The sequence below is a fragment of the Catharus ustulatus genome, chromosome 2 (assembly GCF_009819885.2).
Source record: "Catharus ustulatus isolate bCatUst1 chromosome 2, bCatUst1.pri.v2, whole genome shotgun sequence".
In the NCBI taxonomy this organism is placed as follows: domain Eukaryota; kingdom Metazoa; phylum Chordata; class Aves; order Passeriformes; family Turdidae; genus Catharus; species Catharus ustulatus.
Window position 1 is genome coordinate 32,645,138 of NC_046222.1, and position 25,221 is coordinate 32,670,358.

Consider the following 25,221-nt stretch of genomic DNA (forward strand, 5'->3'; position numbering starts at 1 on the left):
GGAAAGGAAAGGAAAGGAAAGGAAAGGAAAGGAAAGGAAAGGAAAGGAAAGGAAAGGAAAGGAAAGGAAAGGAAAGGAAAGGAAAGGAAAGGAAAGGAAAGGAAAGGAAAGGAAAGGAAAGGAAAGGAAAGGAAAGGAAAGGAAAGGAAAGGAAAACATAAGCTAGGAACTGAAGAATTTACAGTAATTTCACGAATACAAGCCGCACCAATTTGACCAAAATTTTGGTGGAAACCCGGAAGTGCGGCCAATATTCCGGGGCGGCTAATACATTAACAAAATTCTAAAAGCTGCCAACACGGAAGTGAGAGCCCGCGGCAGCCCCAAGCCAAGCTGGAGCCCGGCCGGCCCCGGCTGAGGTGGGAAAGCCTGGCAGAGGCGGGGCCAGCAGTGTGGGGGGCGGGCGGCAGAGCCTGAGCCAGCAGGGTGGGGCAGGGGGGGGCGGCAGAGCCTGGGCCAGCAGGGCGGGGGAGCCTGGGAGAACTGGGGCTAGCAGTGCAGGGGAGCATGGCAGAAGCAGGAAGGCCGGCGGGTGGGGCTGCCTGGCAGCGGGGGAAGCCCAGCAGAATCGGGGCCAGCAGCGTGGGGGAGCCTGGCGGTGCGGGGGCCTGCAGTGCCGGCCAGGGCGAGGAAACGCGGCGGTGGTGCAGACGGGAGGGGGCGGCCGGCGAGCCCGGCGGCGGGGCTAGGGAACGCGGCGCGGCCGGCAAGCCCGGCGGCGGGGCTAGGGAACGCGGCAGCGGGGCGGTGCTGACGGGAGAGGGGGGCCAGCGAGCCCGGCGGCGGCGGCAGCACCACCCGGCCAGCCCCGCCGAGCCGTGGCGCTGAGCTGGGCCACCCGGCCCCGTCGGCCACCATGAGCGGGCCGAGCCTTCCTGGCCCCGCCCCGAGCCAGTAAAGCCCGCTATGCCGCGATCCTGTTACTAATTGGCCAATTTGTGAAAGCTGCGCACGGATTCTCGCTACGAACGAAAGTGCGGCTAATATTCGGGGTGCGGCTTATCTATTGACAAAGACAGCAACATTGTCGAGGCACCGGAAGTGCGGCTTATAATCCGTGCGGCTTGTATTCGTGAAACTACTGTAACTGGTTCTGGTAGTGCATGCAAAAAGGAGTATTTTACATTTGAGGTAACGAATGATTATGAAGTCCAGAACACTTACACACAGCCTAAATACAAAGTTTTATTGAAAATAAAACTTGGCAATCCACACAAGACACTTCTCAATGCTACCTTCAGCGTTCATCCAGGTTTGTTTCCACCTCACCTGAAGTAATCTTGCTGCATTGATTTGACTGGAAGCATTACAAGATGTCTGCTCCTGGAGCTCTACATCAGTACAGCACAAATTCTCCTTCTGGATGTAGTGAGAGTGCCAAGAGGAACTGTGAACAGTCCAGCTGCCCTGGAGTTAATGATGCCCATCTGCCAGGGTATGTTTAATGTGGGAAACAACAGAAACACCACATTCCAACCCAGATTTACACACTAAGAAAACCCCACCAGTCTGCTTCAACAGAGAATGGTGACTTGGAATTCAATGAACCTTCTGCCTCAGTTGTGGTGCTGGTAAGTTTTACCTGTTCCAAAATCCCACCACACCAAGATTCTCCAAACACCAGTGCAAAAAACAACTCTGCATCCTCCTTTGTAACTCTGAATCCCTAATAAAAACACACACACACTCACATGAATACATTTGTATGTATGCAAAGGGGCTGGTAAAGATATTCCTGTAGAACGTCTCATTGCATAACATGCTGAATATCTCATTTATTCAGCTATGTCAGTGGTTCACAGCACTGTTAAGACATCCCTAATTTGACTGGTATTCCTAACAAATATTCAATGAAGAGTGGTTATAATTATCACGTACCTTGGAAACAAATCACATCCTAACATGTAAGCATAGTTTAGGACCAGTAAACTGTTCATATACCAACACAGCAATATCTCCCCTCCTCCCTCCCCCCGCAAAAAAAAATCACATGTCAACTTCAAAGCAAAAGAAAATGGAAGAAGTTTGGTCCAGACTTTCATTTCAGTACTGGGGGAAGAGAGGAACAACCTGAATTTGCTGATACTTCCCAATGGTAAAATCACCACCTTCCAGAGAAACAAAACAGGAAAAGCTCCAGCAGGACCAACATCTTGGCAATCTAAAGCTCAGTTCCTAAGCTTGGGAGGTGTCTGACTAAGTCTGTCACAGGCATACTCTGCAAATGCTCTGCCGTTTTATCTTCTCATCCAGGTAAATGATGAAAATGGCTTTGGCTTCACTGAAGATTTTTTTGTTACAGAAGAGAGTTCTGAAACTCAAGGGCTCAAGCTGCTTGCTGAATTAAAGGAGGGAGAACTGCAACAGTGAGCTGGTTGTGAGATACAAAAATCTTAGTTTATTTAACAATGTTAACATTTAATATAAAGACACAAAACAGTTCTCTTTGTCCGGACCTTACAGACTTTATTCCATCTCCTCTACCACCCAAACTCAGCTCTCAGAGAAATGAAAGGGATAGCACTGAAATGATAAAGCCAGTTACTTGAGGGGGTTTTAATTTAGCTTTTCTTTTAATCCTTGGCCAACCCTATTTCCTTTTAGTCATAACATTTCTATTCCCATTTCTTCTTCACAGAGTCAATGACAGGTAAAAAAATATGGAAAATTCTAGGACAATCTAAATACTGTTCTACTTACAGTTTTATTTCTGAAGTCCTAGAATTCCTACAAAGGCTTCTTTAAAAGGCCAGAGAGTTTAGTCAGAGCGACTGTGGCTGCCCCATCCCTGGAAGTGTTCACAGCCAGGTTTGGATGGGGTCCTGAGCAACGTGATCTACTCAATGGCATCCATACCCATGGCAGGTAGGGTTGGAACCAGATGGTCTTTAAGGTCTGTTCCAACACAAATCATTCTGTGATTCTATGAAATGACCCCTGATTAGCCCCATTCAAGTGTTAGATGCAAGAGGTTTTGTTGTTTTTGTTTATTTTGTTGGTTTTTTAAATAACCCCATAGTGGTCACAAATGTCAAACCCTGTTTTAAACATCTCTACAAGCATTTATAGACCTAGATGTCTAAACTCAGGTCATTAAAAGAAAGGTTAACTCCCGATAGTCACTGCAATGCCTTCGGTTTTACAGCTTATTCTGGAAGTGCCACAAGAGGAATCTGAAAGACACAAGACACCCAGGTTTACATAACTGGCATCAAAATAAAAGGTTATTAAGCATCACAGAGTAATAACTATCTGTTGGTTGCAGTCAGAGGACAGCAGTTTACTACAAGTCCATGAATGTTCAGAAGGGCTGAGCCTCTTTGCCTTTGGCAGCTGCTCTAACTCAGGTCAGCTAAGGACAGCCTGTGCTCACAGCAGGCACCAGAGTGCCCTGGCAGACCCCGCTGCACCCACACACAGACACACTAGTTACTTCAGAACAATTGCTGCAGCCTCGTGATGCCATAGACAAAACATCACTTATTGCAGGAACACTGGAAATGTCCTGCACCAACCGCCAGCAAGTCTTCCAGGAGCTTCAGCAGGAGACTGTCACATCTCATTTGGGTGGCATGCAACATGAGCATCACACAAGGGCATTGTTTGGGAGGCAGGGCAGCACAGTGCTCTCCAAGGGATCACCAACAAGATGTTCCTGCAGATAATTTTGCAATTCAGGAGGTCCAAAGGGCCCAGCTGCTCCATGGAACACCCACAAGATGACAGCATGCTCACTCTCCACTCCTGCATACAGGGTGTAGAGCCAAGCCACCCTCTGAGCAGGGCAATTAGCACAGACTTTCAAGAGCTCTCTATGTCACTCTCTGCCTTCAATTCCTTATTGCTGCCTTAGATCCTAGATTCCTGAACTTCCTTGAATTACATCCACACACTCAGGCTTGTGGTTACTCTAAAAAGGGTCATCCCAAACTGCTACCTGGAGTGATGTCACTGCAGCACCTGACACTGCACGTGCAGGTCACTTGATCTGCTCTGACACGGATCACCCCTCAGCTGTGATCAGCACAAGCAGAAGCACTGGAAGAAATCCTCTCCAGTCACCTCTCATGGCATTCATCTCCCACAGCCACATGCTGTACCATGGAAGGCAAAGTAATAATTCCACTAACCAATACTACTTCTTACTGTGTGTATTTTGTCCTTTTCTAGAACAGTCTACAACACTTCCACCATACTTTCAGCTTTCTTAGAGATCTGCTATCAGCTACTAACTCTCCTTAATCCAGTTAAATTTTAACCAGGATAATAGATAAAGCAGTCAAATTTGAATTTTTTTAACAGCATTACTTTAATAAACCATTGACCAAAGTAATCTTGGAGATGGAGTCATCAGAGCCTAAATTTACATTCACTTACTAAGAGGCACCTAATCTACAGCTAAAGGCTTTTCTCTGATTTTAAAGTGTGCCCTTTACCAAACACCATCATGTCCTTTACCAACACCATGGAGCACCATCAAATGGCAGGACAACCAGTATCTAGGTTGGTTTTTTTTTAAGAACTCTTCTGTTCTGCAAAGTCTGTGCCAGGGTAGAAATGCGACTACCAAAGTCTGAGCTCTTATACCAGACAATAAATACTAATTCAGGAGCAGTAGCAGTGGTGGAGGTCAGTAAGAGAACACAAGGCTACTCTGACACTTTCAGAACTGCAGTAGCCAGGAAAAATAAGCAACAGAGGAGGAATGCAGCTGTGGAGCACCCCTCCACAACAGCCCTCCTCGGGGACTGCAGCATCTTCCTTTGTGACACTGTAATCCCTAATCAAGTACTTTCCCACTTTTCTTTCAGTGTCACACTCCTTTTTGTGTCCCTCTCCTTGTTCCTCTCCTGTGCTTTTGGCTGCTCCACAGCTGCTCTCTCTGGCATTCCAAGTGGAATAGCTGCACACTAAGGTAAGAGCTGTCAGTCTCCCTTCCGAGATAAGCAGAAGAACTGGGACAACACAGCGCCCTTGAGAAGCACAGACTGAGCCCTGCTGAAGCAAGGCATCACAAACCCCACTGTGCCTGTCCATCTCTACAGACAGTCCCAAAAAAATCTGCTCTTCCTCTCCCTCCCAGCATCAGCAAGAAACCACTGGTACATCTTGGAATGCTACTAAGAGGCGATGGAAGACAAGGGATCACTCTGGCATAACCACCTGAGCAAGGTGTTGTCTCTAAGGTATTCACTACTGAGAACAATCCCATCTGGAAAGCTCAGGATCTGTTCCTGCTCTGCTTACAATGAAGGAAGAGCTGGACTTGCAGTGCTGTGAAGTGTCCTGCCCCCTTGAACAGCCTGGGAAATCCTACACACTAAGGGCAAAACAACAGACACTAAGGACAGTAACTTCCCAGTGATGCCTCCAGTGTTCATATATCAGCATCTAAGAGCCTTTGAGATCAGCCAGTTCTTAAATCAACAAAAAGTCTGACCTGTCTTCCAGACAGGCACATCCATGCAGGTTGCCTCTGCAGGGCAGTTGTTTATACCAATAGACATTTTGGCACAGATCATTAAACGTCTCTCTACATTTGTGAAAACTACAGCTCCCTTTTCCTTCTTCTATATCACAATCATCCTACCTTCCTGTAGGATCACATACATACACAAATTACAGGGAAGGCTCTGCGGGACTGAAAAGCATTGATATGAGAAGACAGAAGAACTTACAGCAGCACCTGTCCTCCTCAGTGATCGACTTCGGCATCTTCAAACTGCCCTGCAACTACTGGTGCTATGTCCACCTCCATCCCATCTAAAAAAAACCAGTCAGTGCTCCGTAAACAAGAGGATGAGGGATGACGTTTCCACGGGAAAGAGAGCGGATGCCCTCTGCTGACAAGAGGTGGCCAGGACAGAAAACCCCTTCACTCAACTTCTGAAAGCAGCCTAAGGAAGCACTGATGAGCACAAAAGTTTCTGGGTTTGCTCCAGCTCTATCAGTCACTTGGAGATGTCACCACTTCCTACAACCTCATCTCACCCTTATTAAAAGATTTAAACACTGGATTTTAACTATTTCATGTTTTAAATAAAGTTTTGGTGTAACAAATGGTATGATTCCTTTGAATAACCTTATTCAAGCAGAAAGAAGCTGTATCCTGTTCTGAAACAATCTTAAAAAAGAAAGATTGCCCAATGCTACAATGTCAAAAAATAAAGTAACTGATTCTGAGCAGCCCTGAGGATATTTATAATTGCAGCAAACAAAGCAGCAGTACTGTAGCAAATAAGATTAGGAAAGTAAACAAAACTCATGAAGATGACTCTGAGAAACATTACATACTTGCTGTTCAATTTATATTCATTTCTGGAATTTTGGGATTCAAAACCTGACCAAATTTTCAAACAAAGGGCACTGCTGAAACAAAAGCCTATCACCATGGTTGTCTTTACACAAATTTATTCAAAATTGCAGAACAAAGAGAGCCTGAAAACAACTGACAAAACAAATAAGATTAAAAATCTCTCCCTGTGGGTGAGAACAAATTAGTTATTTTCTAGAAATCAACAACTACTCCATCATGCTCCATCTTTCAAAAACATAACGGCATAAAAAAAGCACTGTGATTTATATATAAAAAAAGAAGCAATGCTATTTGTCCTACAGCAACTGGCCTTACAAAAAAGTCTGTCCCCACCTTTAAGCACTGAAAGGCCTCAATTAGGTCTCCCCAGAGCCTTCTCTTTTCAATTCTCAACAATCTCTCTCAGCCTGTTTCCACAGCAGAGGTGTTCCACTCCTGATCATCCTCATGACCTCCTCTGGACTCACTCCAGTAGGTCCATATTCCATTATGCTGAGGACCCCAGGGCTGGATGCAGCACTCCAGGTGGGGTCTCAGCAGAGTGGAGTGGAGGGGCAGATTCCCCTCCCTCGCCCTGCTGCCCATGCTGCTTTGGATACAGCCTAGGACATGACTGGTGTTCTGGGCTGCAAGTGCACTCTGCCAGGTTATGTCCAACTTCTCATCCACCAGCACCCCATGTCCCTTTTGGCAGAGCTGCTGTTAATCCCTTCATCTCCCAGTCCGTGTGGATACTGGGAGTTGTCCCAACCCAGGTGCAGCACCTTGCACTTGGCCTTATTGAACCTCATGAGGTTCCCATGGACCCACTCCTCAGGTTTGTCCAGGACCCTCTGGATGGCATCCTGTCCTTCCAGAGTGTCAACCACACCTCTCAGCTTGGTGTCTGCAAACTTGCTGAGGGTGCACTCAATCCCACTGGCTGTGTCACTGATGTAGACATACCATTTAGTAAAACAAAACCATGTCTTACCTTCAAATTCCCTTATGGAGTCCTCTGTTCTCACTCCAGCCATGTTGTACTGGGTGCTGACAGACTGGGCTAACATGCCTTCTAACCTCTCCAGCGTGGCCTGGCCTTCTGCAGTTAAATGTGACAATCCTTCTTCGTATGTGTAAAAGCTCGGGATGTCACCTTGCTCTAGCTCTGCAAAAACAAGTTTATGTTTGTCAGACCGAAGTTTAGGAGCCAGAAACATGCAGAGGTGGAGGAACAGGGGAGCAGCTGGGCAAATTATGCTCAGATTAACCAACTGAGATTAAGAAGACGCTTGCATCAGGTACAGAATACACACAGCCATGTGAACTGACCACATAGCAGCACAGGCACTGAACCTGGGCTAGCACAGTCACTGGGAACAGGAAAGCTACTCTTTTGTCTGTGGGCTTTGGAGAGCCAGAACAATGCTTTTGCTGAATTCCTGACATTTGCAACAGCTAAATTACAGTTTTTCTGCAGATTTATGAATTTCTATACTGAGTCTGTGACAAAAGGGATGTTTAGGCAAGATAAGAAATAAACAATTATGACAGATACCAGGTATCCAAGTGTTGGCAGTATTTCAAAAGAAGCAACTGTTACCAACCGCGGGCCTCAACATCGTACTCGTCCCCTTCGTAGTCGTTGTCCGAGTCCGAGTCCTCCGGGTCTGGGTGCAGGGCCTGGCACTCACACATTGCTGAGAACATGGCTTCCACTGCAGGAACACAAGTGAACACAAGCCTCCACCAACAGCCCAAAGCAACGGGCAAGAAACCCCCCTCTGAGAGATCAGAGGGAGTCAGAACACTCCTTCAGCAGAACCACTAGTGAATTTTATTTGAAAACATCATCCAACAAGCCAGAAGCCATGTAAGAAACAAATCATGTTTCAGAGATCCATCCTGGTGCTTTAGCCTCTTAATAGCACTTTTACGTTATTTCACTGATGATAAAGGTTTATCTCTGGACAATTCTGTCTGTGGTTACCCACTGCCGGAATCCTTGCATCATCTCATCCATCAGATTCCTAAAACTTGAATCCAACTGTAAGCTCCACACCACACAGGATATGACAGCTTTCCAGTGGTACTGTCAGGGCATTAGCATGTTTCTAATGAAATTGTCATTGACACAAGTATCATTGAATTTGTAATTAAAAATACATTTCCCATACATATTCCCCACAAATGTACATAAGGGAGATTATCCATGTTGTGTCTTTATACTCAACAGTTTCTATTTTAAAGCACTGTAATTTTCCTTGAGAAGCAGCTGCTTGAAAGAGTCCAACTTCAAGCCAGATAACACAACCTGCTTTGTTCTTTCCAGTGCACAGGAATGAAGTCACTAGAGAAGGACACTGAAGGATCATGGTATTTACATCTCTACACCCAAGTGTCTTCCACACATAACCAGGACTTCAAAGTAAAACACAATTCCCATTCACACTTACAGGCGGATTTGTCACTGGGTATGAATCTGAATTCCGCAATCGGTTCAATGTCATCATCACTGTCGTCCTCCTCCCCTTCAGTCATGGGAGCCTCTTTTGTCTCCTCTTTAAAGAAATTGAAAGATTTAGAAGAAACATGTTTATTTTGTAAAAAAAAAGGTTTTTTAAAGTCGCATTTGTTTATTCTTTCAGGAACATACACATTATCAAATCAGAAACAACCTAAGAGAGGCACAAAACCTCCACTCTGCTCTCCCAAGAAACCCCATGAGACTCCAAGACCCACATGGATATATGAGGCCCTCTCATAGTACCTCAACAACACTCGCAACAGACATGAAAACTTCCCTGTTTATAACTTAAGGAGTAAAGAGTTCTGTAGTAGTCACACAATGTTTTCAAGTATTTCAGGAAAACTCCCTGATTTTTATTAAAAACAACAGTGCTCAAACTCCCCAATTCACAATTATTATAATTTTGTAAATCACATGGATTTTTTTATGGATCCTTAACATTATTGTCATGAAATCAGCTAGTTTCTGACGTGCACAGGATCTCTGCTCCATTTCCAACATTCCTAGTCAGCCAGCAAGATGTCAGAAGCACAAAGTGCACCCAGAGCCAGGGACAACTGCTGTGCTTCCTGATTTCTGTACACCATGTACATGAATAAATAAGCATCAATGTGGTGTTTTACTTTTTGTGAGTAAAAACCCCACAAAAATGGCTGCAGTTCCTCACTTCGGGGCTGGGGACACTGCACTGACAGCCTTCAAAGTGCACAATTATTTTCTACAGAAGAGCCTGTTCCACTGAGAGTGGTTTTTTATCACACACAAAACTGGCACCAATATGAAGATGCCAAGAAGCTGCCAGCCAGCCGCCCCAAAAATTAAATGTGTAAGGAAGCTACCCAGTTCTTTTCCAACTGACACCCGCAGGCACTGCCTGTTACTGCTGAGTCCAGCTCTTTGTTTCCAAAGCAGTCAACCTCTGAGTGCCTTTTTCTAAAAAAGGGGTGAGGACAAGGCACAAGTACCAGAGAGCACACTCAAAACTTTCAGAGGAAGAACACAATGTACCCTGCACAACTGAGAATGAAGACTCCTGAAGCCAACTAAGTGGAGAAGTTTAACACTATGCAGATATTCAGTTAAATAGTGTCACTATTTCAGTTAAAATTGCAGGCCAGGGCTATACTTTGAAAAGTAAAACCTATCTACTGTGGAAGATTTATTGTAGGCCGAGTTATACTAAAAAAATACAACCACAAAAAAAAAACCACATTAAAAAATCAGTCTATTAAGGATTTCTAGATAAAGGCTTTCACAGTATATCCGTATTTTCAAATCCCATAATCAAAATGAATTAAAAGCTACAAACAGTATCTTTCTTCAGATGAGGGTATTTTTTACTGCAAAATAACCACAGCTAAAGGAAAATGAGGACGAAGAACCAAGAGGCATATGGAAATGTCCTCTTATTGTTTGTAATGACAGACTGTCAGAGAAGATTAGTAACATAAAACAAGGAAATAATGAAGAACACTAACAGCTTAAAAGCATCTCCATCTTCTCAGTCTTGTCATCATTTTCTGGATATATTAAAAAAAAAATTAAATGCCAGATTTTAACCTTTACCTGTGATGACCAATAGGCATGAAGGGGAAAAGGAGATCTGCTCAAGACCTAACACTCACGTGATGAAGTTTTTGACACACTTAAAATATTAACAGGTCTGCCAGAAGAAAAATATTTATAGATACATAAATACAATCTTCATACAAACAGAAACAGAAATCTTGTTTTCTCTACATCAAAGCAAGAATGGTCAAAAAGGTGGATTTTGTGGGCCATCTACAATTGCCTTTTCTTGTTTGTATTTAACCAAGCTGAGGGAGAAAATGAATGAAAAGTTCCCTGGCTGTGAAACAACAGGAATTCATCAAGCCTGGAGAGGGCAGCAACATTAACATAAATTCAATAAAGAAAGAAACTTACTCAAGATGGAATCACAGGGAGACTGGCAGAGGAACTAAATTGTTTAAAACAGTGTAAGAGGGCAGAGAAGTGATTCTCAGCACCACAAGCTGGGAGCAGAACTGTAAAGAAGAGATTCTAAACAAATGCAAAGCTGTGCTTCTAAAGTAACTATCCTTCCGGAAAATAAAAAAGAATATACAAGCAATTACTTAAAATCAACATTTCCTCTTTCTGAGGAGGAAATCCTGTCACTCAGGACTGCATGGCAGCAGCAAGCAGCACTCCTTACCTTCGAACTTGGCGTTCACCATGACGTACAAGTGCTCCCGTGGGTAGGCGCTCAGGTCCCTGGAGACGGCATGTAAACTTATGGTGGGGTAATCCAAGGAGAAGCCAACTCCAGAGTTTTCCAGCCAAGACAGGCGACTAACAAGGAAGGAAAAAAAAAACAGGAGAGACAAGTCAGAAACTAACAGAGGAATCCACAGTATCTGATTCAAGCCAAGCAACCCCAAAAGGTGAGTAATTGTGGACAAGGCACTTAGCCCATCCTGCAGGCACAGAGGGTCCTGGACCTGCCTGAACAGGACTTGGCAACAGCATTAACTGGTGGCTGAGGTAAAAGACACCTTTGCCTAAAGAATGTGAAGCTAAGAACCCTAAACACACCACAGCTTTATCACATTTGCACTAAAGGCTGAATTTTCTTCTCTGCCTTCCCATTTTCTCCTCCCTACAGATATCTATCATTCCAAAGAAAACTACAGAGGTTCCAGAGCGTGATTTGCAACTCCAGCTATTAAATATGGTTTTCCAAAACAAAGAGGACACTGAAAGGCAAGTCGGTCTCATAATTCCTAGAGGATTACAGATCTGATGTGGGTATAGCCTGTATGCAGAAAAACAGCCAGTTCTGTGATCAGCAGAGCAAGGTTATGGGTATGCCTCCACTCACAACTTATGTGATATAGCTTCTGCTTTCCCCACTTTCACTGTCATCCCTAAGCACAGCAAGAGACAGCACAGGTTGTCACCACCAGGATGCTGCCTCCTTCATATCAGATCAACATATTTCTAGACACTGAGAAACTAGAAACTCCAACTCCAACTAGAAACTCCAACTAGATTTGGGTGCCTGTGATCAATGCTGTCACACAGTGAACAGAAACACTCAGGGCCAGAAAGTGAGACCTCCACCATGTGCAAAACTCAGCATTCACAAGCTTTTGTGGTGGGACAAAACCAATGGAAAGGTCACAGAAGACTCCTTGCCTTGGAAAATCTGGCTGAAAGCAAGAGTTAGTGCAGTGGGAGCAAAGAATTTATTTCCTAGCTTCAACATCCAGTCCTCAACATTTACAGCTGCTGGTGGAGAGTCAGTACATGGATCAAGAGCCCCACTGTGCTCCTGGATGCCCCATTCTCCCACAACATTCCTGCAAACACCGGTGTTTTGTGTTCTTCCCAACAAATGACTCTGGTGAAAGCTCTGTGATGAACTTGAAACATGTGGAGAGGAATCTGGCAGACCTGTAGGTGCCTCACACAAAAGTCTACTGAAAGCAACTTACAAGGAAACTCAACATTACACGTCCTCAGAGCAGATACCCCACAAACAGAAGTCCTGGTAGCTGCAACCACACTAAATAAAACAGTGAAAAAAATTCCAGAGAGATTTGTCTTCAACACATCACTAATAAGCTCAGGTGGGGCAAAAGCTCCCCCAACAATATTGGCCATTTCATAAACGTTTCCCAGTCTGAGATTTTTAAAAGACAATTTACTTTTCAGTGCACATTTTAAATTATGTTTTTGCTCCAACAATGCTCTTTTATTACAGAACATATTATGATTTAACCTAACATATTATTATATTTAACCTTTCCATGGTTAAAGAAAATTAAATTGCTTTAATCATCAAGCTGTCTCCCTGAGCTATACAATGCAAGGAGAATTGAAAAGAGACCATAAAGAGCTCAGATAACATCTTCCAGAATAACCAGACTGATTTCTGCCTAGTAAGAACAGTCTCCACATGATTAATGCAACATGAAAGACTTCCCAGAACCAGAGTAGTTATTAACACCAGAAACTCAACAGCACTGCCTACTCCCCTGTCCAAAGACGAGAGCAGCAGTGGTTTTAATTATAGCATGGTTTGGGTTGGAAAAGACTTGAAAGATCCTCTGACTCCAATCTACTGCCTTGGGCAAGGACACCTTCCACTAGACCAGGATGCTCAGAGCTCCATCCAACCTGGCCTTGAACATTCCAGGGTTGGGACATCCACAGCATCTCTAGGCAACCTGTGCCAGGGTCTCACCCTGCTGACAGCAAAGAATTTTCTAATAATCAATTTAACATTCTTTTTCAGTTTGCCCTGTCACTACAGCTCCTGTCAAAGACTCCTACTGTGGCTTCCTTGCATGCCGCTTCTGATACTGGGAGATTGCCATGAGGTCTCCACGTAACTTTCTCTTCTCCAGGCTGAACAACCCCAACTTTCCCAGTCTGCCCTCGAAGCAGACGTGCTCCAGTCCCATTATCAATTTTGTGGTGTCTGCTGGACTTGCTCCAAGACTTCCATGTCCCCTTATGCTGGGGATTCCAGAGCTGGACACAGCACTCCAGATGGGGTCTCTCAAAAGCAGGGGGGCAGAATTTCCTCTCTTGCCCAGCTGGCCACGCTGCTTTTGTTGTGGCCCAGGATACAATTGCCTTTCTGGGCTGCAAGTGCACATTTCTCCACCGTGCTGAGTTTTACAGAATGGTTTGGGTGGGAGGAAAACCTTACAGCTATCTCGTTCCAAGCCTCTGCCGTGGGCAGGGACACCTCCGACTAGACCAGGTGGCTCCAAGTTCCATCCAGCCCGGCCCTGAATGTCCCAGCCAGCCGGGTCCCTGCTGCTCCCCCTTGCCTGGTTTAAAAGGAGCAGGAGCAGCGGGACTCCCCGCAGAGCCTCACAGCCCCTGAGGGCTTCCCCCATCGCGGCCCTTCCCCCGAACCCCACCGCGGGCCCCTCAGGCCGTCCCGGGCAGCGCCGAGGGCTCCCGGCCCCGCGTGTGCCCCGCACCTCTCGGCGATGTACAGGGTGCCCGAGCCCAGGCTGCGCCCCGCCAGCAGCGCCTCCGTGTCCGGCTGCTGGTGGCGGACGCCGTCGGCCGGCGGCGGGAAGCGCTTCAAGAAGCTCATGGCGCCATCGCCGCCTCCCTGCTCCACCATCGCGGCCGCCGGAAGCGGAACGCGCTGCTCTGTGATGCGGTTCCGCCGGGACGCGATGTCACCGTCCTGGGACGCGATGTCACTGTCCTGGGATGCGATGGCACCGCCCCGGGATGCGGGGTCCGACTTAAGCCCTCTTTGTGTGGAAAAGAGGAGCAAAGGGGAGCAGCCCTGCTGTGGGGACAGGCTGAGAGCTGTTCTCCGAAGAGAAGGCTCCAGGGAGACCTTACAGCCCCTTCCAGTACCTAAAGGGGGATACAAGAGAGCTGGAGAGGGACTTTGGACAAGGACATGAAGGGATAGGACAAGGAGAAAAGGCTTCAAATTGACAGAGGGCGGAGTGAGATTCGGTACTGGGAAGGAATTCCTCCCTGTGAGGGTGGAACTGCCCCATCCCTGGAAGTGTTGAAGGCCAGGTTGGATGTGGCTCTGAGCAACCTGGAACAAGATGTTTGGAACATGTCTTTAATGTCCCTTCCAACTCAAAGCGTTCAGATTCTATAATTGACAGTACCAAGAGTAGGCACAGAACCATTGAATATCCTGAATTGGAAGGGACCCACAATAATAGAGTCCCTCTCCCAGCCCTGCACAGAACACCACAAGAATGACACCTTGTGCTAGAGAACATTGTCCAAATGCTTCCTGATCTCTGCCATATATGTTTTAGCCTGTTAGTCCCGTTGGACAGATGACAAAGGGAAAGATATAAATAACAATAAATAAATGCAGCAGCTTCTCAATTACCATTATTAGGTGCTGGAAGGGGAATTACTGGGTGGGTGACCAGCACTCAATGTGAACACAGAGAAGAAAAAGAAAATCACAAGTACCTGAATTGCTTAAAGGGTATCCAGTTGATTTCCCCCAGCAGTGATGAAGTTGGGGTCAGGAGCCCGACACTGTTGCAGTGCCTGGCGAGCGGGGGCTATCTCAGGACAGCACACGGCAGGGATGGGAAGGCTTCCACCCCCTCATGAGCACTGCCCCTGCTCCTTCCCCTGGATTTACACCACTTCTCTTGCTACTGCAGTGAGAAACCGGGATCATTGATGCATCAGTGAAGTACATCTCTGTCAGGGGATGCTTCTGTTAATGCCATCAGTGAGACAGCACCACCACAAACATCCCTTCTCCCTGACTCGTCAGGATGGCAAATGCTCCTGCCATAGCAACGTATCAAAAGCCCTTGGAAGTTGTTAGTTTGTCATGGATGTTAACCTTCCCTTTTATCACTTTAAATTTACTTTTCAGCAGCTGTTTACCTGCCTGTGTGCAAATGCAGGTTCTCACAAACATGAACTGATTACTAACAAGATTAGGTCTCCATCTTTGCTTTCTCTGGAGATTCCTAGCTACAGCCTTGGATAGCAAAGAGGGGAACATAATATGGTTCTCTTAGTCTGAGCTATTGACAATGCTTTGAAAAGCTGCTCAACCATGCCTACCCATTTTGGATTTTAATTATGCAATAATTGTTGCTCATACAAATACTCACCTAGACTGAAATGAAAGCAAATTCCACAATGAAGTGGTATTTAAACACTGCTGGAATAGCTTGAAAAAAACAACAAAGGCAACAGGAGATGAGGAAAGGGGAATTTCTCAACCACACCAAGACAAGTGGTCAACAAGTAGAAACAAAAATGTGTAGTTCATTCAAGAACACAGATCAGATTATGGCAGCTAGTGGGAAGAGATCCAAATACATGAAAATACTATTCACTACACTTAGTGGTTATAAAGCAATGCTCCTGTTCATGTCCACCCCTCTTACCTAATGTGGCTGTCATATCAGCCACAGAGAGTTCTCACCACCTTTGTAGTTTATTCCAAATCACACGACAACTTAAGGTCATTTTGAATTAAGATTTCTGAGTGGTTGAATTACTGCTGTTTGAAGCCACTGCAGTGGAGTAGTACAGAGCTCATTTCTCTTCCTGCGTGCAAATGCTAGTCTTTCTTCTGTGGCATACCACTCTTCCAAAAGAAAATGGGGAAAAGGATAGTTTAAGCCCAGGCATGAAGTTGGTTTTAAGGATGAGGCATTAAAGGAGGAGCAGAAATCCACATCTTCCTTATTTACACAATCCAGACACTTCACACCCGAGCACTGAGTGCTGCACCTAAGAGAAGCTTAGAGGGGGAAGGCAGACCTTTCCTCTAAGTTTGAATGGAACAGAATGGCATTACCTGAAAACTTTTCTTCAGCTTTAAGAGCTTTAAGAAGTGAGTTAGGATCCAACCCCTGGATCCTAACTGTGTTCACTGACATCTGAACACTGGATGTCCAACAGTGATTTAGTCAAACAGGGCTGTGTTTAGAGGCAATGGAGAGAGCGGCAGGTACCTCCACAAGCTGTCACCTTAGCACAGAGGGCAGGAGTCACCATCCAGGGCACTTGTTTCTCTCCACAGCAATGCCTGCCATAAGGTGGCCAGTTCAGACTTAGGTACCCAGAATCTGTTAAAAATGGAAGTGTAAAGTTTTGGCAGTGGATTTGGAGCAAGAGGATGTATTTCACAGCAATTTCTCATCACTACAGAAACAGGCAGCAGCTTTACTGCAGCCACAGACAGGTTCAAAATAAAGATTGACAAGCATCAGCAATTCACACAGAGAAGGCACTCTCTTCTTCAATTTGTTTCTTTCTCCCTGACTTTCTCCTGCTGAAGTCCCAGAATATCACCCATGTCCATTGCCATTGCCACATGTCAGAACATCTGCTTCTTCAGTGTGTTTCTGCAGACTTCAATTTTTTTTCCCCATTTTTTCCAGGTTTTAGGCATCTCAGACTAAATAAATGAACCTGGCTCCTCTGTTGGGAGCACCACGTGGACACCTCATGGCTGTCTGTTGGCACAGCCTTCCTGGGTACAGTGCTAGCTGCAGGCACACTAGTTTTTGTCGAGTGACTGCAACATCACTATGAGATGAGATATAAGAAGCATATAAAAGATGGAACACACAGAGAAAACCATCATGGCTACAAAACAAATCCATCAGGTCTTCCCCACCATCAGCCAGAGCTGCTTAAAGAAAGGAAGGTTCTGTCAGTTGAGCTGCCACAAAAAAAAAAACAAACCCAAAACCAAAACAAACAAACAAACAAAAAAACCAAAAAACCAAAAAATCGCCAAAAAAAACCAACAAAAAAACCCAACATAAACCAGGAGTTGCCCATGCCCATGGCAGGCAGTGGCACCATCACGGGCTGGAATAATACACAGCAGCCATTACTCAGTGCTTGTTCTAAAACTAAAAAAGGCATGTGCATGTGTAATGCTCATTAAAAAGTACTTTTATCTGCAATACACATTATACTTTGTACATCAAGTTATTTCAATTTTTTTTATTATGACAATTTACATGTCATATTTATATGAAAGAAATGACAGTAGATATTATAACAAAACCATTATGAAAGAAAAGTTACACAATTAGGCCTACAAGCTATAAAATGGCTTCAGGCCCAGCTTATACACAAAGAGTTCTGACCAGACTGTAGTGAGAGACAACGCTGAACAATTCATTAACAAAAATATTGGCACCAGCCTTAACATTTTTCTTACTTCATTTACAAGGAATACAGTATTTAAACAGTTGCGTACTGCAAATCTAAAAACATTAGCTGTTAATAAACTGCAGTTAACCCTTTGAGCACTATGCCACCATGATTTCCATTTTAAAAAGTTTTAACGCAGCATGTTTTACATGCACGTGATATTACCAGTGGGAGGGAAAAGACAGTGAAAGCACCACCCAATTTATGTGCAACAAGAATAACACTTCCAGTTTTTTCAAGGTATTTCCCCCCCTTCCCACACACACAGTGTGTGTCCTCCGCGTCCTTTCCCTTTGATATTGTAGCAAGTCATGATTGAAGAGAGACTGGAAAAAAGAAGGTTCAGGACTCAAATAATGCAAGGATTAAATGCTACATAAAGAGCTCCGCTTGTGGAACTGTGTTAATTCTTTAGAGAAAGAAAACAAAAGATGAGGCCAGCTGTGGAAACCATTTTTAAGGAACTGAAGGTGTCTTTGCAAACATACAGACAACACACAGGAGCAAGACAAAATTGTAATTCATGTAAGCATATCTTAGATTTTAAGAGACCTATCTCGAATATTTGATCCAGTTCTCAAAAGAATACTGGAGGGTAAGCATCCCCATGGGACACTGAGAATCCCCGATGTTTGTCTCATGGACAGGATCTGTGCCTGTGTGAGAATCGCCCTGCACCCAGGAATGGTGACATTTTGCATTTCATCAGTCCCATCCATCCCGTGGTTGCAGCAGGAAAGTTGTGAAACACGGGCAGGAACCAGCAACTGCATTGGCAACACAGCAGTTTAATGCCGGTTAGGGGGAGGACCATCCTTTGAGAGAATATAGGATAGGAATAAGGTACTGTACAGGATTTTAGAGTCCATATAATGAGTACAAAATGGGAAACTAAACAAGGCTTACAGCTTTATGATTTGACTTCTTTTTCACCACTACCTTGAGTGGCAGATTAGTATCTATTAAGGACTTTTATTTGTTCTAACAAACAAACAGTGAACTGGTTGCTAGGTCTATTACATATCTTTGCAGAGGGACTTTATCCCTGTAGAACCATTTAAGTTCTGACAGACTGATCCAAGTTCAGTTGTGTGGGACACAGTAAGAGGAACAAACAAGAAAGTAAACTGTGTGGACTCTGACTATCATCACTGGAGACAAACATAGTCATAATATTCTACGGACTGATCCTAAGTTTTCCTACATCCACATTGCACTGAGGGAGGAACATTATTTATTCCCTCTAGGAAGGAGACATCAAGTACACTTTCCAGTTACTTTGAAAATCAGAATGAGGAAAGGTATTGGGATGATTCTCCTAAATGGAGAACTTCCTTTGGAAATCCAGCCTTTAAAGAGCAAGTCACAAGTAGTTTCTAGGCCTGTCCAAGACCTGTCTTGCAAATAGCGTTAGTTTGCATACACAGTATTCCATTCCACTTCCCTCCATCCATTCCCCATCTCCCCTTGTTATTGGAACAAGCATCCAAACAGCAGGAGCAAGTGACTCTGTCTGCACCTGGGGAACCAGTGAGACTGACTATACACAAAGTGCTGCAAAGTGCACGAAGTAAACCAGCCGAACAATCGGAGCTGTGCCGTCGCTCGGCTCTCCTCACCAACCTTTGGGGTTGTATGGAGCAACAGCAGATTACTGGCAGGCATGTGTGCCCCTCTAACTGCAAGGCTGTCCCCTCTCCTGCACCTCAGCTCAGGTGTGGAGGGCCAGCATTTACAAGATGATAGTCAAAAACCCAAGTTGCAAGATTTGATTTCAATTGCAGTTGAATCGGAACGCTTTACACCACAGATTCAACTATAAAAACTTACTACTTTAGAGTGTTTTATTCTTTCCCCCAGAAGCTCTACACAATCTTTTATTTATGCGTTATACTAAGCAATATACATATTTTGCAATATACAAAGTAAGTAAAATTACTCTGAAGTGTTGGGACACTGTTTCCTATGTTTCCGTTTTTGTTGTTTGAAGCTACCTCAATTAGTTACACCTAAACTAAAAGAAGAGCTTGGTAAGTGATGTGACTTTTCAAAGTGACTAGTAATCCTCAGTACTCCAACTACTGGGTCTCCAGAAATAATTTCCAACTGATAAATATTTCTGAAGCCAGAGCTCTCTGTTAGGTCTCAGACTGGGTAAAGCATCAAAACTTAATCACAGAATTTTTCTTATATCAGGATATACCAGTAAAAAAAGTAGCCATATCAAAACAACAACAATTAAAAAAAACCCCAAATGGATAGTATCTGCTGGATTTTTTTATTTTCTGCCTTCCAGCATTTTAAGTGAGATAGAATCCCTATGCTAACTGTTAGGGAAGGGGAGGCAGAAGAGACTAGCAGCAAATGTGATCTTGATCCTGTAAATCCTTACTTCAGATAATACCCTAAATGCTTATATGGAAATTTTAAACACTTAAGGACTTGTAAAATTCTGCTGCCTTACTTCTACAGATTCTCATACCATATGCAATGCCATTTTTTCCCCCCAAGTTACTGTTTTGTTTGAAGATACTTGATCTTCTACATATGTTTATATATATTTAAGGATTTTATATACCCACCAAATCAGAAGCATACATCAAATGCAAATACATAGCTAGAGTACACACTGCACATCAGAACCACATTACAAGTCTGTGAATAGTAGTCACTGCACATGTATCAAACCAAATTTTCAAGGTCTATATAAAGCTTTTTTGAATTAGGCGATACAAATCTCTTTGTCAGACCAGTTCTGGGGGCGAGCATTACTGCCATGATTTATTTAAATCACCATGTACAAAGTGAATTTGACAAAGCAGGTGCTGTAAAAATTCCTTGTTTACTTTTAATAAAAGAAATTTGCAAAAATATGTGATACGAAATCATTATTTGAAGGTTCAGACTAGAGCTTCCTGCTGAAGAAAACTGAAAACCATGTTATAGGCACCTGAAAACAGAGGTATAAAATGGACCCCCTGAAAATGAAGGATTAAAATTATTGAACAGTCACAGGATCTGGATACCAATGTAGTTCAAATAATAGATGTAAAAAGAAATCAGAACAAGTGTACCACTACCATGCAATTTTTCTTTTGTGAACATACATCTTTTTCCCCTTGAGCTTCTCAATGTAAGGTCTCTTACCAAGAGTTCAGACACAGCCATTAGAAAACAGAAGTGAACAGCAAACAAGTCCAACTAGGTTATTAGCTCCCATAATATGGAGAGTACCTGAGACACTTAATACAACAAAATCTTGAAGGTGACACTTCAAAAATGAGCTTTGTAGGAAAAAGCGTCTCATTTCTCCTAAGTGCTGCTAGACCAGAATAATATTTTCATTCAAAAAAAATAATCAGGAAGATGCAGTGGTTTTATAATGTAATTCAGCATGTACAAAATGAAAGTATCAAAGAGTTGATTGTTCAGCACCGACCTTGTTAACTAGGGGTTGTTAAATGTGATGTCATTTTCTGTCTTATATCAAGAATATGCTCAGGTTTATCAGACTCAACAACCAGAAGACAGCAACTGTAGTGAAACCAACCCAGTTGTTAATTCTATGCCCCTTCTGCTTCGATTAACACACCCCATTCATTACTGCAGTGGTCCCGCTTGTGTGCTTTTTTGTCGCTGAGTCACAGAAGCCCCACACACGGAAGCAAACAGCCAGCATTTATCTTGGTAGCACAAAAAAATCCATTCCTTCACTTGATTTATATGTTCTTCTTCCCAGCATTACTACTTAGACTACATATAGAAATCAGCTTTCCTCCCAGTCAGTTATAAACAGAAGAGCTTGCAGGTAAAAAAAGACAAAACTTTTAGTGACAATCTCTGTGGAATAAACAAGAGTTTGCTGAAAAAATGCTCTGCATGTTCAGCCAGTAGCTGCTTGTTCTCATTAAAAAGAATCCCTGGCCTGTTTCCTGTTTCCCATATGGTTTGAGCTTTAAGTCCAAAGCTATACCTGAAGATCACTATTCAAAGACAACTAACTTCTGATCTCCCACCGAGCACAGAAGGGCACAAGACTGTAAGGACACAAGGAAGATATTTTCATTCTGGAATCACATATACATACTGTAACAGCATGAACCCCCTGTGATAGCTGGCCTCTTGTCAGAAAATGTAATCTTCCCAAACAGGAGATAATACATTTTCCACCAAGCAGGAAGCCTTAAAAATGACAAAAATACCAAGTTTTCCAGAGTATAACACAGTTTCTCCTTGCACACCATTCCCAGTGATCTAAGGAGGAACTCTAGATCTTGTGGGATGAAGTCATCTCAGGTACCAAGGGTGACTTCTTAGAAGACAGAAAAGTTGCTTTTAAGAAGAAACCTATAAAAAGTACAATTTGGTAACAACTGGCCGTTTTTAGAACATGACACTTCCGATGCAAGCTTCAATGCTCCTATTTTGCTTCCTGGTCTTTTACATTGCTCAAACTCAGTACTCAATTTTTTTAATGATTGGTATATCCAGAATTGTAGCTCTTCTGTATTTTCTTACATACACAAGTACCTCTCCACTACGTATTTAACATTTGGAGTTGATTCTACAAGCGAGAATGTTTGATTAGATCCTAGAAGGCTCCACCAGGCAGCAAAGGAAAATATGGCACTGCCAAAACAAATGAGGAACCATCGATTCCACAGAGTCGATGGATGTGAGTCAGTTTGCACTGCGAGTATTAAAAATGCTCAGCAGCTACTATCGCAGACAAGTGGAAGCCTTGTGTTCTTACTTGTTCTAACACACAAGTGTATTAGAATTTAGAAGCACTACATTTATGCATCACCTAAGCAAAGAAAAGCACTAGAGTAGCTTAAAATGCTACATATGCTTTTAAGAACTCATTCTAAGCTTCTGTGGCTCTTCACTACCCCATTTTAATCACTTAACTGTTAATTGTTAACATCAGTAAGGTAGGAAAACATTTAATCTTTGATGAAATTAAATTGTCATGTAGAGAGTGATTCCTCTTTGTTTTTAATCACAAGCCTGCTTAGCACAGCAGATAATGAGCAAGTTCCATCTTTTTGCATCTTTCTGATTGTAGTTTTATAGCATGATATGTGCACTGCTAAAACCCAAATGAGTAAGAGTCATGGAGTGGTTCTGACAGACTTTGTGGAGAACAGAGGTGGGGAAACAAAACCAAAACTTTAAAGGCCAGAAGGTAAGTAAATTTTGGATCGAGGTTTTCTAGAGAGGTATTTAGTAAAGGCCTAATGCTGGTTTTATTGCAAGAAAACAGAAGTGCTTAATGACTGACTAGTAAATACAATATAATGGAAGGGAATCAGGTGGGGCAGGAAAGGAGAACTCACTCCTCAGTGGCAGCAGCAGTTTTGGTGCATCCATTGCCAGCAATGGACATAAACACCAGTCAAAAATCCAAATCTCAAAGCAAAAGGATTAATAGATGTGACCTTTTCAGATTTCAATGTTTGGCAGATCTGTTTGAGCTGTCTGTGTCCTAGAACATATAAAAATGCTACAGCCTACATCTTAATCAGAGTAAAGAGAAAACTGAATGCTCTTTATGTGCCCCATGTTGATTGGGTGGGGTTTTTATTCTTCCATTGTCTTTTCCCCCACCCTTGAATAAAAGCACGTGTCACCTCATGCCTGCTCAAAAGTTGATATCTTGAAGTCAAGCTTTTTCTCTCAGAAACTCTGGCTTCTTGAAATCAGTTGGTCACATGACAGTTATTAAAATGTATTTTAGGAAAATTCTAATGGCCAAAGGCCAACAACTACATTCAAAACCTGCTAATACATCCAGGCAGATAAGTAAAACCAAAACAAAACACACGCAAACCCCAAACAGGAAACCTCCAAAAGGAAAACTGTTCCATTTGTTTACTTCAATTTGAAGTAGATATTAAGGGCATGAATGGACCAGTCATGGTTTATTTGAAAATCCCTCCATCCTCTTATGCACTGTCATTCTGTGGTCAATGCCATTTGTACAAAACACATTTTGTTCAGAATACTCCAGCTGGTGATGAAACTCACGTGGTTGGGCAGCGAACGCAGGGTTCTTTTGTCTGTAAAAGTTTGCAGTGCTTACAGACTTACTTGACGTCCAGCTTACAGACTAACTTGATATCAGTATGTCCTCCCACTACACACTGTGCATTGAAGGCCATCTGATGAACTGTGCATGAGCTCACTTTAGAAATTCATGGCTAGAGTGTTTCAGCTGTCAAAAACTTCATTACAGTACACTTCACTGTACAAACACTTTAAAGGATGTTTATTAGGAAAGTCTGCAAGTCATAATGAATAGCAGAGTTCTTGTTTATGGTACCTTCTTGGCCTCTAATAATTCTGTTTGCCTCCAGTATTAAAATCAAACTGCTTCCATGAAGGTGATTACTAAAATGAGCTATGGTATGTTAACCTACAACTCACAAAATGCGACAGTACAGACATTAATTTTGCTTTTAACTGTCTGGTAAGTTGTAATCTAAGTTGTGAACATTTAAATATAATATATATCTCATATGAAAAAGCTAAAGCACAAGTGCTTCTGCACCACCCCCCTCCCGTCCCCCCCACCCCTTGAGCCAAACCCACCCCAGTTCCGGTTTGGGCCCTGACTGATTTGGAATGCTTTCTTAGGCCACCCATTTCCACAAATTTGTATGCACTCAGGAAATATAAAGTCAAAAATATACAAATCTCTTGTTGTTATAAGGTTTTTGTGAGTGAAATTACCCAGGACCATGGACTTGGAAGGAGAAGGAGGGGTAAGAGAGGGAATTTACAGCAATTCATCTTCAAAGTTCAAAACTGGTCACTTCACAGAAAGACTGCAGGACTGGTGAAATTCTTGCTTCTAGAAAGTGATACTGTAGTGGAGAATTTTCTAGGAAAAATAAAACAGCTTTTAATAACTGGCCCGCTGGTATGAGCTACCGTGGAATAAATTAGCACAAAAATGGAAGTCTTATAATTGTTCACTGTTACAGACGTAATCAACAAGGTCAGTCACTCTCAAAAGTTCATCTTCATCTTCCTCTGGCCCTACCGCTTCCTGCCCACTCCCCGTCCCATTGGGCGCCAGGCTGGCACTGGCTGTGCTGTCCTTGGGAGCCTGGGTCTTCTCACTTGGCTTGCCAATCAAGTTCTCAATGGTTTTCCCTGGGCTCTGTCCATTGGTGGAAGGCAAGTCCACCAGGCTGTAGTCCAAAGGGCTCTCTACTTTCCCTACGTTATCAAAGTCATCTTCGTCATCACTCTCTATCCGGTAGCAGTGCTTCTTGGGGTTGTCTTGGGGGGCTTGTGCTGCTGGCAGCTTAACTGCAGGAGTGGGGGTTTCTGCGTCGTCGTTCGCGTTTTCGCAGGTATCTTCCTCGTCGGTCTCGATTCGATTCAGGCGTTTGCGGACAGGCTTTCCTTCTTCCTCCTCATCCGCTCCCTCTTCCTCGGAATAGTCGTCTGTACTTCGCCGGCGTTTTCGAATCAATTGCTTCGACTCCTTTGTGGATTCATCATCTTCAGAGTTCTTAGATGTGTAGCTCTCTGGAAGAAGTAGCAGACTTAGAGCCATTAGCAAATCTCAGTGCAACATTTATTTTTCATCTTTCACACTCATTGACAAGAGAGCTCTCTGAGCACACACATTTCTGTCTCCTTCCCCAGGTTCCCCAACCAAGACAAAAGGCTTGCATTCTTTTTA

General features: G+C 43.6%; 3 protein-coding genes across 4 annotated transcripts in view; 1 reads left to right on the forward strand and 2 right to left on the reverse strand.

The window, feature by feature from the left end:
- The window catches only part of AQP11 (aquaporin 11), a 19,915-nt gene extending 14,243 nt beyond the window's left edge, over window positions 1-5,672 (forward strand). Inside the window, exons 4-5 of one of the 2 annotated variants that reach the window (XM_033053082.1) lie at window positions 4,812-4,915; window positions 5,084-5,672. In XM_033053082.1, the coding sequence (XP_032908973.1) occupies window positions 4,812-4,903 (92 nt within the window). In that variant the 3' untranslated portion in view covers window positions 4,904-4,915; window positions 5,084-5,672. Of the gene's footprint in view, window positions 1-4,811 lie in introns of both variants that reach the window. The other variant, XM_033053081.1, reaches the window with a different exon arrangement.
- On the reverse strand, window positions 2,373-13,979 carry CLNS1A (chloride nucleotide-sensitive channel 1A). Its single transcript, XM_033053084.1, has 7 exons — window positions 13,808-13,979; window positions 11,023-11,159; window positions 8,752-8,856; window positions 7,903-8,013; window positions 7,290-7,463; window positions 5,679-5,763; window positions 2,373-3,173 (listed from the first exon to the last, which is right to left on the reverse strand). The coding sequence occupies exons 1-6, from the start codon at window positions 13,954-13,956 to the stop codon at window positions 5,696-5,698; spliced, it is 744 nt and encodes a 247-aa protein (XP_032908975.1). The 5' UTR covers window positions 13,957-13,979; the 3' UTR covers window positions 2,373-3,173; window positions 5,679-5,695.
- Window positions 13,980-17,289: 3,310 nt separating this feature from the next.
- Window positions 17,290-25,221, reverse strand: part of RSF1 (remodeling and spacing factor 1) — a 73,569-nt gene continuing 65,637 nt past the window's right edge. The window contains exon 16 of the mRNA XM_033051662.1: window positions 17,290-25,064. Coding sequence (XP_032907553.1) covers window positions 24,490-25,064 — 575 coding nt within the window. The 3' untranslated portion in view covers window positions 17,290-24,489. The remainder of the gene's footprint in view (window positions 25,065-25,221) is intronic.